Raw genomic sequence first — 14,360 nt, 5'->3', positions numbered from 1 at the left:
TGGCACAGTGGTTGAGAATCTGCCTGCTAATGCAGGGGACACGTGTTCGAGCCCTGGTCTGGGAGGATCCCACATGCCGCGGAGCAACTAGGCCCGTGAGCCACAACTACTGAGCCTGCGCGTCTGGAGCCCGTGCTCCGCAACAAGAGAGGCCGCGATAGTGAGAGGCCCGCACACCGTGATGAAGAGTGGCCCCCGCTCGCCACAACTAGAGAAAGCCCTCGCACAGAAACGAAGACCCAACACAGCCATAAATAAATTAATTAATTAATTAAAATATATGTCCTAGTGGCTGTGCCTAAAAACATCACTGAGCACAAAGGACAGCCCAGTGTGAAGATGCTGCTGACGCATCCTCCCTGCTATCCGCCTGGCCCTGGCTTTCTGCCTTGTACATTTCCTCTACAGCCGACTGCCTAGACCTGTTCTTTCTCGACTTTGGTTTCAGGTCGCTTTTCCAGTCCAGCAAGGCCACTTTGAATATGGATGCTGTTTTTTAAGATCTGACACCTTCTCATGAGCATGTCATCCACCAAGTGAATAAACACACTCCCTACTCTGTCATCTGACAGTTGTCAACAAACTCGAGTTGCCTACTTGGCAGCTTCATGAGCTTCTTCACTCCTTACGGAAACTCTGACCCCCACCCGTGACGAGGGGACAAGTGCAGAGTTTGAGTCCACTTTCTTCTTCGATCCCTTTCGGTAGGACGGGAGGGAGGAAACCACTGTGGACAGAGCAGTTTGTAAGGATACCACTACATGACTTGAAACACAGTTTTCAAGGACTCTGAAAGAGTTAAAGAGCAATCCATCCTCCGGCCATGGACCCCTGAGAAGCCTACTCTTTCCCTGCTCCAACCACTTCCTTCCAAAGAAAATAGCATAAGGAATGGTTTACTCACTTACAGGTTCTGGGTCAAATGCTTCTTTGGTCTTGAAGAGCTTAAGAACAACAAACATTTTTTTCCCTATATCAAGTAACTGCTGGCCCTCAGCTGAACCCCTGCTTCCATCTGCAATTCCTCAGCCCTCGAACATTGTTGCATGCGTATTCGCTATATGTTATTTGTTCTCGATGCTATCTTATGGTTTCTCTTTAACCAAATAAGACACTCTACCAGCACAAATAGCTCCCAGGAAAATGGTTCAGAGCAAGTATTTGTGGGGAATGCTGACAGCCTCCAAACAAAGGAAAACCTGTTTCCCATGTCTCCACATTTGAATCCACTTGTTGGAACCTATTAGCACATTCCACTGTCGCTGTGGACAGGCTGCTAATAGATCTGGAGCATGAGGGTGGTAGGAAATGCTGTTAAAGCTGGAGTTTTGTCTTGTGACCTTGAGAGTGAATTATAAAAATGTGCCTAATGATCTCCTAGGCACATGTGGCAGACACGCCAAGGCAGAATACAGAGAGCTGCCTCATCCTAATGCCTCTCAAATATCAACAAGGCACAAGGGCCAGCTTTTAGGGATCCCAGACGCTGAGTAGCAGGCCAGCAATGACATTCTTGTGTCAACTAATTAAGCAGCGGCCCGCCAGCAACTGAGGCACGTGCTGTTTCCCCACAAACCTCTGTAGAGGGAAGGAGCCATCTGGATCGCCTGGCTGAGCAGCTACACCAGGTGGACTTTGGAAAGCAATTTCCATTAATGTCATCAAATAAAAATCAATACTGGTTTTTTTTATTTATATAAAACATTAAAGGAAAGTTAGGATAAAGTACAGATGAACCCAGAAACACACACACACACACACACACACACACACACACTTCACCCATCAATTTAATTCACAGATGCTCACCCCTAGGTACCACACACATTCTTTCATGCATGGAAGTGTATCCTAATCGTAAATACAAGAGGCCGGATCTGAGATCTGGGTAGAGTGAAGTGGAAAGCAGTTTTAGTGGGTATTTGGGTAGAGACACATCCATACACAGTTTCATTTCGTAGTTCTTTTGTATTTACCAGAGATTATTTGCTTACAAGGAAGAAAAACTCATTCAAACTAACTCAGGTACAAAGGTGACCCTATTTGCTAATTGTATTATCTTTTCTTACATAATCTGTTTATTTAATTTATATCTTGTTAGGTCAGAGTCTGTTTGATCTTGGCAGGTGCGCTGATTTTTCCCCACTTGCCCACAGTCCCCAGATCCGTTCTCTACCCCCTCATGCTCTGTTCTGTGCTCCAGAAGACCCCCTGCTGGTTGCTCCCTGTTGGGTTTAGCCAATAGGTGATATCATCAGAAGGTGAGAAGAGAACAAGGCCAGGGTATTTCTTCCTCACTTCTTCCCAGCCTTGACCCCTACAGTGCCTTCATTGAAATCATTCATTTGAACCATCTGAATTAAATTCCGTGTCCTGCCTATCACAGTCGAACCTCCAGATGTCCTACCTTTGATCTGTTTAGTCTTTCTTCAACCATAATTTCTTTCTAGTTCTACACGTGCAAGTTCAGGCTAACAGACATTCTCTTTGCAAACTTATTCTCTCTCTTCCCAACTTGATCATAGTTAATTTTCTGGTATCTAATCATTATCAGTAATTGCCATCCATTCTTTCATTCATCTGGGAAATAGTAGCATCCTTGTTTTACAAATAATATAGATATTTATTAATCTTGTTCAGTTTGTTACCACAGTCAAGGTAGCATTTCGGGTCGTGCAGTGTCCTCTAGACTCCAAGCACCAGGAAGTCAAGAGTACTCAGAGTACTTTTTGCACATAACTGCATCCACATCACCAAGCACAGTTCCTGGTTCATGGGAGCAGTTAATAAAATGTGTCAAGTTCTAAAAGAAAAATAAGGAGGACGAGGAAGAGGAGGAGGAATTTGTGCCCTTGGTTTCATCTGTTCTAGAAAAACTTATAATAGTAATAAAATACTACTGATAAGAGGAATATTTATGAAGTACGTATTGTATTCTATGACTGTGGTTGACCGTATTATCTCATTTAATCCCTGGAACAATCCAACGAGCTAAACACGATTTTTATTTCCATTTAAATGATAAAGAAAATGAGACCCCAAGGGGTTAGGAACTTGTTCTAGGTCACCAAGCTAGTACATGGCAGAACCAACCTAGGTCTGACAGTCTACAGAATCTGCACTCCTAACCAAGTCCTATGCCACCCATTTGCATGGCTCTGTGATTCCCTCTGGAGACTTCAAAATTGGAAGGTGTCCCTCCAATTCTGTCTGGAGGTATCTTCCACTGAGTCTTCTTTTTCAGTTAAACATCCCCTGGTCCTCAGTTAATCTTCATATGGTACGGTTTACAGACTTCTCACCTTTTTCCAGGGTAGATTGGCCCTATAGTTCTTATTTAGGACCTTCCTACCCACCTACCCTCAGCAGGGAGCTCTTATAGTATCTATGACCTTTCCATCCAGCACTGATCACACCAAGTGGGCATGGCACTGTAGCCCTGGGACATCCTAATCGGGAGCAATGCATCTTCAGACTGATTGTCAGAAAAGGTCACTGTATGATTTACAAGAGGGTGTGTGTGTGTGTGTGTGTGTGTGTGTGTGTGTGTGTGTGTGTGTGTGTACGGGAAAAAAGATGTTAAAGGAAGAGAAGACAGGACTGTTTTCTGGAAGCTGTCTTAAAGCAAGGCTTTCCTTGATTGGAGCAGCTTAGTGAGCCTACAGTCCCAGCAATCATTCATCCCTGAACACCAGAGACATTTTTTAGACAAATGAAAACAAGCACGTTTCCAAACCTGTGAACCTCCACGTATGATGAGGTGAGATCTGTTTGACCTCCTTGTCTGGATGCCAAAGACACTTTCCACATCCTCAAATGGAGGACTTTGCTGGTGTGAAATTGGGAGTTATCTCCTCTCCCAGAAAGTATCCCCCTGGTGACAACTGCTTGTTTGAGAAGTTCTTTCTATTAGAATAGATCAGGAGTTCTTAGATTTCTTTGTGTGCAGTGGACTCCTTGGCAGTCTGGTGAAGCCGATGGACTCCTTCTGAATTATGTTTATACTATGTATAAATTGTGTTTATAAATGAATAACCTAATTACATAGGAGTTCGAAAGAAATCATTTACAGTTAACCTCTGAACAACACGAGTTTGAACCAAGCAGTTCCACTTAGGTGGATTTTTTTTCAAAAGTAAATACTACAGTACTACACCGGTCAGTGGTTGGTTGAATCTGCAGATACAGAACCACAGATATGAAGGAACCGAGTACATGGGGGAACCACAGACACAGAGGGCCAGTATAAGTTATACTCAAATTTTCAGCTGTGCTGTGGTCGGCACCCCTAACCCCCATGTTGTTCAAGGGTCAATTGTATATTGAAATATAGTTATAAAAATATTTTTAAATTGTGATATAACAATGTGCTTTGTTATTAGTGCTTTAAATATTAATATCTATGTCTAATAACTGACATAAATTGGACGTCACAATGAGCACAAGTGGTATTTCAAGATCTCTGCAACAACTAATACGATGGGAAAATAGCTGATTGCTATTGGTGACAAAGTCACAGGTACTGTTAGTCACCTACACTCATAATTGAAAGAAATGATAACATTCAGTTGAAGGGTAGTGAAAAGAAAGATGTATTTTTTTCTCTGCAAAATTCTCAGACCCTCTCCCACGAATTGCATGAACCCCAGAATAAGAACTTCCAGTTAGAGAACTGAAGCATTAAAGTCCTGACAGGAGAGACTGTAGAAGAGACCAACTCATTTTACAGATGAGCAAAGGTTGCTTTTGAAAGTTTGAGATGATCTTCCATTTTGTGATGTTCCTTGTAGGTTCCAGTTCTCAGTATTTTGCCTTTTACCTATTGAGAAGTCAGTAGGAAAGGTAAGAGTGAAAATTTAGGGACAGGTGTCTGCTTGGCACGTGTTTAGAATTTCATCATTTAAAACCGAATATGGAGAAAAGGAAAAAATGGTCAGTCCACAATGAGCCTCACTCCTGGACCCCTGGCTAGAGCTTGCAGGTTGCCAAATCCCCTCACCCCATACAAAAAAGCCCAGAAAAATCTCTTTCATCTTCCCCAAATGGGACACCCCCAAGCATTCAAAGAGGCACATTTCTTACTTTCAGCTGATAATGAGAATGCTAAGGTGGGAAAACATAATTTAAACTTCGATAGATTCTTCGGAAGAAAGTCACACGCTCCTCAATGGAAGATTTTCACTGCTTGACTCATCAAGTCACAACCACCCTTGGGATCACATAGGCTCTTGTCAGACAGACATCCAGCAGATGTCACTGGATACCATCTCCTCAGCTTCACACTGCCTCACTCCTCATCCTTCCCCTGCCTTGTAGCCCAACAAGGCCACTCAAGCCCCCAAAAGGAACACTAAAATCAAATTGTCTCTCCCTGTCTTCCCATGAAAGACACTACACGATTTGAAGATCTGAAAATCTTTTATATCATTTCACATCTGGAAGATGCCCTGGAAATGATCTACCAGGGTCACTAATGGTAATTTGGGCAGGACAATTTGTTCAAAAGCATCTGAGCCCCCGACACTAAATGCCAGAAGCGCCCACCCCATGTCTCTGTGGTGGTCACAAGTACCTCCCTACATTTCCAAACATCTCCCTAAGGGCAGTCATACAGACCCTGGTTGTGACTGAGAACCACTGAATGAAAACAAAGCACAGAGAAGTTAATGAGTTTCCCAAGACATAGGGATAGCCAACTTATTGATTTATTTATAACCCCACTTACTTCCAAAAATTATTTGAATGTGCTGAATGACCTAGTTTTTATTTGGATCTAATTCCTCTTATCTTCATTTTACACATGGGGGAATTTCCCAGTGTCACACAGCTAGAAAGTAGAGATCAGAACTCAAGCGTTTAGCACAAGTTCCACCATGTTACTCCTTCTACCACTCAGTACTGTTTGCCGGGCACCAGGCAATTCTGGGGACCACGTCAGGCCCTGGTGCTGCCCTGACACTCTGAGTCTGATAAATGTCTTCATCCCTATAGGTGCTGCAAGGAGCAGCCACATGTTTCTATGCGTTCATTGGCTTTGACATCATCGCCACCACCGGAGAGGAAGCCAAGAATCCCAACACATCCATCCCTTATGCTATCACTGCCTCCCTGGTCATCTGCCTGACAGCATATGTATCCGTAAGTACCAAATGCTTGTGTGACCCTCCTCGTGGCCTTTTCATATTTGACCTTATAATGTGGCTCTGGGACTGGGTTTCCTTCTGTCAGGAAGTAATCCTTTACTTGTGCCTTCTCGGTGTTTGTACGCATATGTTTCGTGTTGCTCCCTCTTTTTACACTGGCTCAAGCTCACCCCACCCACCAATGACAAGGAGAAAATCAGGGCTCCAAACTGGAGACGGGAGAAGCCCCAGGTCCTCACTTCAGCCATGGCCCGCATCCCTGCTCCGTCCTATGCACAGGCTCTTGGTGTCCGCTGCTGCCCAGGGGAGAGTGTGCAGGGAGTGGGCTGCCGTCCAAGGAGCTCAGATCCCAGGCTGGCAGTAACGGGCGGGTGTGCAAGCAGAGGCACTGTGGGCCTCTGCGCACCCTTCTCAATGCTCTTCTGTCTTCTGGGAGCTTTGTGGCAGCAAAGAGGCAAGACTCTCCCAGGGTGGGGAAAGAGAATTCATCGTCCTCTAGAAATGCTTCTCCCTTAACTCTCGGGGGTGGGGGGTGCCGAGTGGGAGGAGATGTAATTTCTTTCTGCTGTTGCTCCCTCTTTTTACGCTGGCTCAAGTTCGCCCCTTCAGGTTTCCCTGCCAAGGAAAGTCCTTAGAATGGAGCCTTCAGGCTGTCTCCTGAGGATCACGCCCCTCAGACACTCCTCACACTTCTGATGTGTCATGTCTCAGCTCCCATCCCAGAATTTCTATCACAGAAATAGTTCAGCCACATGCAACATCCCCCTCAGCCCCTGGCAGCGGAGAGGACCAGCTGGTAAGCTGACAGATGTGTGCTTATACAAGTCGCCCCAAGTCCTGGGGGTCCCACTCATTTCAGTCACCACAATTATCATAGAAGGAGCCAGCAGCCGGGGTGCACCCTGTCAGCCCTGCCGCTCCTGCTGCCACGGCGTGCGACAAGAACCTCCTAACAACCCCGACCAAAAACACGGGAAAAACACCTTTAGCAACAACCTGAAGAAACCAGGCCAAGGGATCATTAAGGCAAGCTGCAAAACAGGATTGTCCTGGAAGCCAAAGGAAAACATGAGAGCAGCACTGGATGTGGTTTGCCCACCCAAATCTTTACGGATGGGTCAATTATCACCACCACCCCCACCGCCGCTGCCCCATGCACACACATGCAACTGGCTTCATCTTATCCAACCCTGATGATCCCTGCAGACAGAATGTTCAGGAACAGCTGGGGGTGGGGGAAGCAGGCAGGGGTAGCAGCGGAGACACTCTGCTCTGCATTCCCCCTCCTACTCCTCCCTCACACCTCCCCTCCCCCAGGAGTCAGCCATTGTAGCACACACAGTAAAGTTAATAATCACAGCTCCTTCCTTAGAACAGTGCTTTATAGACTACAGAATATGTCTACACATCTACCAACTTTTGCCCATCCTAATCTAATGTGGGCAGGAGACACTCCGAGAGTTGCTGTAAGAATCTATCCCTCTCTCCTCAGGTCTACCCCGATGTTGCTGGGAAAGATTCCCTTTTAGAATGCGTGGGCCCTAACCATGCCTCCGGGGTTGTTTGGTCTTGTGTTGGCCAGCAGGCTGCCTTTCTACCACCAGGAAAACAGTCAAATTGCTGGGCTGTGGTCATTCATCCTGCTGTCCTCCCTAGTGGCGCACGGCTTCACTGGAGGATCTTGGCTCCTGAGAAATAGGCAAAGAGGTGATCTAGAAATGAACCACTCTCTCCTTTTCAGGCTCTGGACTCCCTCACTGATGCCAGGATTGGCCTTCACAGGCCAGGGGGCACCTGGTCTTATGACTGGCAGCTCCATCACCTGGGGCCAATTATGACGGGAGGGATGTTACAGCAGATCTATGACGTGTGAGGAGAAATAGGTCCTGGTTAAGCAAAGCCATAGTGGTCTTATAGCCCACAGTAGCACTGGATTCCATCCTGATGCCATAATTTATTTCTTGGCCTGCCTGGTTCCTGGGACTGAGCTACAGAGAGGAAATGGAAACATGAGTCCCGTCAGTTAATCGGTTGTGGATCTCCTACGCATTTATCTTTAGAGTTTTGATCTCTGGTCTTTAGGGTAAGATCTAGTACAGTTAAGATCCTGTAGGACCCTGAAAGTATAAAAGAAATGAGACTCTTGTCCATGCGGACATGGTGCTCATGGTCACTGCCAGGCCCTGGCTCTAGTGACTTTGGCTGCAGCTCCTTCCATCGGATAATATCTGCCCTTCATTGAACTATCAGTGTAGCTCTGCTTTCATGGAGCTGAAATACCTGCAGACTTATCCCTCAGATACAAAAGGGTCACAGAGAGATATTACAAATGATTTGGTCTAGTCCACTGAATTCACATGTGGGGAGAAAATACTGAGACCAAGCGTTCCAAAGGCCAAATAACTGGTCTAAAGTAAAGGCACGTGCCAAGAAGTGGCAGATCCAAGCTCCCATGCAGGACCAGGCCTCTTTCCTCTCCTATGGGACCTCCATCTATGCTTCAGACAGACCCCTCTACCTCCAGCCATGTTTCCTCTTGTTTTAACAGGTGAGCATGATCTTAACTCTGATGGTGCCATATTACGCAATTGACACGGAATCCCCGCTCATGGAGATGTTTGTGGCTCGTGGGTTCTATGCTGCAAAATTCATAGTGGCCATCGGGTCAGTTGCAGGACTGACAGTCAGCTTGCTGGGCTCCCTCTTCCCAATGCCGAGGGTCATTTATGCCATGGCTGGCGATGGGCTCCTTTTCAGGTAAGGGGTATGCTCAGTGGCATTTATTCTATCCTTCCATGCCTGCCCAGGGAGACTGTCACCCACTGTCAGCCTGACTGTAATTTTGATGTGAGTACCTGTCACATAGACAATGGAACTTGTCATATATCTTGGCAAAGGGTTTGAGGGAAATTAGTTTAGGTCCTAAAACAGCCCCTCCATTTGATTCTGGGTCCCTCAATCTAGCAACAAACTAATATGTCCCCCCAATGGCCCCCTCCCCTCTTATTTGACATTGTATAAAGATGATGAGTGCCAAAATGCTACATTGGGTGGCCTCCAGAAGGAAGAACCCATCCCAGGGGCATCTGAGGCTTGCCCTCACATTGAGGCCTGACGACTACCCCTCTGAAGCTGAAAAAGTTCACAGTTACAATTAAAAAGAGGATAAGACCGTCTGAACAGAGCTTAATAACAGTAGCAACAATTGCTACCATTTATTGAACATTTGTGTATCCCAGGTATATGGTATCCCATTTAGTCAGCACAATAACTCTATTTTACAGAAGAGTATACTAGATGAATATACTCAGAGAGGTTAAAAAAAAAAAAACTTGCCCCAAATCCCCCAGCTGCTGGGTGGCGGGGTCAGGATTTGAACCCAGGACTGTCTGACCCCGACAACCAGACTTTTAACCACACCAATATACTGACACTTCCAGCCCCCTAAGCTGACCATGAAGTAGCCTATCTGCCCATGGTACAAGGGGATGTGGCCCCATCTCTTGGTTCCTAGTGTGTACTGTGTGAAGACCTTGCAGGGAAGGCATTCTTCAAGCGCACAAAACAAGGAGTAAACCTCCAAGGAGCTCTCAGGAGTGCAGAGGGATCCAGCTCAGGGACTTTATCTCTGCCATAGGCTGTCACATTCTGCACCGTTTCCTCCGCATACCCCCTGAGGTCACCACTGCGCTGTGACCTTGGGGGAGCTGGAAAGATCAAGAAAAGACTGACTAGCTATCTATTTTATATTTGGTAGTGTATATATGTCCATGCCACTCTCTCACTTCGTCCCAGCTTACCCTTCCCTCTCCCCGCAGCCGCATAGCACAGGGAGATCAGCTCGAGCTTTGTGACCACCTAGAGTGGTGGGATAGGGAGGGTGGGAGGGAGATGCAAGAGGGAGGGGATATGCGGATATATGTATATGTATAGCTGATTCACTTTGTTATAAAGCAGAAACTAACACACCATTGTAAAGCAATTATACCTCAATAAAGATGTTAAAAAAAAAAAAAAAAAGAAAAGAAAGGGCTGACCATAGTGGAGGTGTGACAACTTCACACATTCAAAAGGTTTTTCAGCTATCAAAGAAAACCAAGAGGAAAGATGCTGGGGCTCCGAGCACAGTTTATAGTCTTGTTTGAATCATGGAAATAAGGGAGGAATGGAAGAGGAGGGAGGAGGGAGTGCCAGAATGAAAGAGGAGGAGGGCGGGAACCTACCTAAGCCTCCAGGAACTGCTAAAGAAGGGTGCCATTCAGTCACCCGTGTTGGTCTTCTCTATCTTCTCCAGTTAGTAAGTGGCCGGATTTAGCCTTCATCCAGGAGCACATGTTCTCAATGACTGTACTATTTTGCCAACCAAATCCCTGTACTTCTGTTGTAGAGCAAGCGCTTCTCAAGCTTTGGCATAAATCAGAATCCTCTGGAGGTTTTCTAAAGCGTAGAGTTTGATGGGCCCCGCTCCCAGACAGCCTGACATGGTAGGTCTCAGGTAAAGCCTGAGAATACATATTTCTAACAAGTTCCAAGGTGATGCTGATGCTGTTGATCCACGGACCACACGTTGGGTCAGACAGGTGTAGAGGACCCCCAAGCGGATGTATGACTTCGCCAAGTATCCCTTCTTCATAGCAAAACCTATGCTCAATTTAGATTTCTGAGAACCCCCTAGATTCAATCAACCCATCACATCACATAATGAAGTAGGAATTTTAATAAAGAAGTTTGGCTCAAACTCAAGGAATTAAAGTAAATTCTGTTTAAATTATATTCCGGGAACCGAATCCTGGGGTAGGAATAGCAGCTGTATTTAAAGCAGTGAATCCAGAAGTAAGCTGGAGAAGCAGGACCAGGAGGTGTTAAACCATGTTGAATCAATCCCCACGTGTAGCTCACCGTGAACCCTCTGCTTGCCCCTCCCTTCAGGTTCCTGGCTCACGTGAGCTCCTACACGGAGACCCCAGTGGTGGCCTGCATCGTGTCAGGGTTCCTGGCGGCTCTCCTCTCCCTATTAGTCAGCCTGAGAGATCTGATTGAGATGATGTCCATCGGCACCCTCCTCGCCTACACCTTGGTCTCTGTCTGCGTCTTGCTCCTTCGATACCAACCAGAAAGTGACATTGACGGGTTTGTCAAGTTTTTGTCTCAGGAGCACACAAAGAAGAAGGAGGGCATTCTGGCTGAGTGTGAGAAGGAAGTTTGCTCTCCCGTGAGTGAAGGGGAAGAGTTTTCCGGCCCAGCCAGCAACACATGTGGGGCTAAGAACTTACCATCCTTGGGAGACAATGAGATGCTCATAGGGAAATCAGACAAGTCAACCTACAACGTCAACCACCCAAACTACGGCACCGTGGACGTGACCACAGGCATAGAAGCCGATGAAACTGAAAACATTTATCTCATCAAGTTAAAGAAGCTGATTGGGCCCCGTTACTACACCATGAGGATCCGGCTGGGCCTTCCAGGCAAGATGGACCGGCCCACAGCAGCGACAGGGCACACGGCGACCATCTGCGTGCTCCTGCTCTTCGTCCTCATGTTCATCTTCTGCTCCTTCATCATCTTCGGTTCCGACTACATCTCAGAGCAGAGCTGGTGGGCCGTCCTTCTGGTCATTCTCATGGTGCTGCTGATCAGCATCCTGGTGTTTGTGATCCTGCAGCAGCCAGAGAACCCCAAGAAGCTGCCCTATATGGCTCCCTGTCTCCCCTTTGTGCCTGCCTTTGCCATGCTGGTGAACATCTATCTCATGCTGAAGCTCTCCACCATCACGTGGATCCGGTTTGCGGTCTGGTGCTTTGTGGGTAAGCAACTTCCTTTGAAGCCTTGAGAGTTCCCTTCTAAGGCCTTGATCAGGCTTATCTCAAAATTACCTCCTAGCTGGACTGGGCATCACTATTCCGAGAGAAATCTGGCTGGTTCTGTGGATCCCTACTTCCTGCTTTAGAGTCAAAACAGCCAATTGTGCCCTTTCTGCCTGTTATGGTCTTGGTTGTTAGTCTTGAAGAATGATACTGATCAATCCTTCACTTCATTGAATACTATTACTGGATGTTCTTCTTGTGGATAATTAGTATCATAGAAAGTCCACTTAAAATGAATCCACATTTTTAAAAAGGACAAAAATAACATATAAAAATGAGGGTGGGAAAGGCTGGCTGGAACTCTTAAAAACTAAAAACTATGAAAAATTTTATTTATCTTACGTTCAACAAAATTAAAATAGCAGTCATGCCATATTTTTTTAAATGAGCAAACTATGAATTAAGGATGGGGTTTTAGGCACAGTTTTTTGACAAAACTGTATCATGGCACCATTTAACAGCCCTCACTTTTTGTTGACTTTGCAAAATATTCAAGTTTTTCATTTTTTCCCAAGATCTTTCTTCATCCTTTGATATTCCAGTCATTCTCTTGGGAAGTACCCATCATACCATCATCCTTGTTGCTTTTCTCTTCTTCTATTGATAACTGATAGGACTCTGTTGGGTCATCAACATCCACAGCTTTGAGTGAATTACTATTGCTCTCTCTAAACTCACTTTCACTGCCTTCAGGAAGTCCTGTATCATTCCCAAGATTTCTAGTTTTCCTTTGGGATCAATTTATATTATATTCACATTACATGTTTATCCTATATGACCATCACTGATGTTTATGAAATTGCTGGGGATTGGTGCTTGTGATAACTTGAGACGGATGTTTAAGTGAAGACTAATTTTAAAGTTCCTTAGTTATTATTTTCATATTTCCTATACAACTTGGTAACCCTGGGGTCTCTGGCAACAAATATTTAGCTAAGGAGAGTCCTTAGGTGCTTTAAGGAATAGAAAAGTAAAGAATAAGTAACTCAGCCTTAAGGGAGGCAAGACAAATATGTGTGAATCAACCAGCCTGGGCAAGGCAGCATAGAGAGTCATTGAGTTGTAGCCCATCCACTCCTTGAGGTCAGGGATATGGGTGTTCAACCCGGTGACCTCTGTGCCGGAACATAGTTCGTGCTTAATAAATACTTTTCTATGATTGTAAAGCACTCTTCAGATGAAAAAAAGGAAACTTCCAGTCAGAATAGCTGGAAAGGACTTTAAGGAGGTAGAATTTGAACTGGGCCTATAAGATAGGATTTAGGTAGAAGGAAGTGGGGGGGAAACACAGTATTCAAAGGAAAGAACATATGTCTCCCAGAAGACTCCTCACATCTGAAGGCCATCCTATGCCTTCCTGTAAGCATTTTGTACCAATTTTTCACTACCCTAAGCCTCATCCTTTGTTAGACTTTAAGGGATCTCTTGAGAGGACCCCACCGACTCATCAAAGTTCTAAGCATTTATATGATTTATTCACAATCTCTCTTTTCTGTTTAAACATTTTTCCACTGGAACAAGAAGCTAACCAATGGAAAGATGTTATTATGGGCAGAAATGAATGAAGTGGGTAGAAATATTACAGTCATGTATTTGTCAAATGAATGAAGGCACAGACACAAATACACATGAATTTATTCATCTTTTCCTGGACTATTTAAGCTAGAAGAAGCCTCCAACATCTAGTACAGTGTTACCCACAGTGTGGTGACCATTCCATTGTTAATATTTGGACTGATTTTAGAGAGTATATGAATGAACTTTTTAAAATATTATATGATTATTATTCACTTTCACAAATACTAGAAAAATATATACATTCAGATGAATCTGGTGATTATTTTTAAATTTTAAAAGTGAGTCAAGGAGATTCAAGATGGCAGAGAGTAGGTGGACGTGGAGTTCATCTCTCTCCACGGATGCATCAGGAATACATCTGTAGAAGCAACAATTCTCACAGAACACCAGCTGAAAACTAGCAGAAGACCTTGGACACTGGAAAGGACTATAAAGATCCCTGCATAACTGGGTAGGATGGAAAAAAAGAAGGGAGAAGGAGGAGGAGAGGAAGCGGGACAGGACCTGCACCCCAGGGAGGGGAAGCTGAAGCAGAGGAGAGAGCCCTGAATTCGGGGAAACCCCCTCTCTGACAGGGAAATAGACTGGGACAGAAGGGAAGCATTAGAGGCTGTCAGAAGAGGGTGAAGCGGCCAGTCTGTGGCAGACAGGACAGAGTGAGAAATACACAGACAGTCCGTACTGTGGCCATACGTGCCTGGGCCTGGGACATGTATTCACAGGTGTGCAAAGGGGCTGGGAGCTGGTGCGTGGGGACTGGAGAACAGGCTCA

At 45.4% G+C, this 14,360-nt stretch overlaps 1 protein-coding gene across 1 annotated transcript in view; it reads left to right on the top strand.

Annotated features, from left to right (window-relative positions):
- SLC7A14 (solute carrier family 7 member 14) overlaps positions 1-14,360 on the top strand; it is a 76,125-nt gene that overhangs the window by 41,095 nt on the left and 20,670 nt on the right. The window contains exons 4-6 of the mRNA XM_059921998.1: positions 5,992-6,138; positions 8,692-8,900; positions 11,073-11,950. Of these exons, the coding sequence (XP_059777981.1) occupies positions 5,992-6,138; positions 8,692-8,900; positions 11,073-11,950 (1,234 nt within the window). The remainder of the gene's footprint in view (positions 1-5,991; positions 6,139-8,691; positions 8,901-11,072; positions 11,951-14,360) is intronic.

The sequence above is a fragment of the Balaenoptera ricei genome, chromosome 4 (assembly GCF_028023285.1).
Source record: "Balaenoptera ricei isolate mBalRic1 chromosome 4, mBalRic1.hap2, whole genome shotgun sequence".
NCBI classification, from domain to species: Eukaryota; Metazoa; Chordata; class Mammalia; order Artiodactyla; family Balaenopteridae; genus Balaenoptera; species Balaenoptera ricei.
The sequence above is the reverse complement of the archived record's forward strand: the minus strand, read 5'-3'. Positions and strand labels throughout refer to the sequence as shown.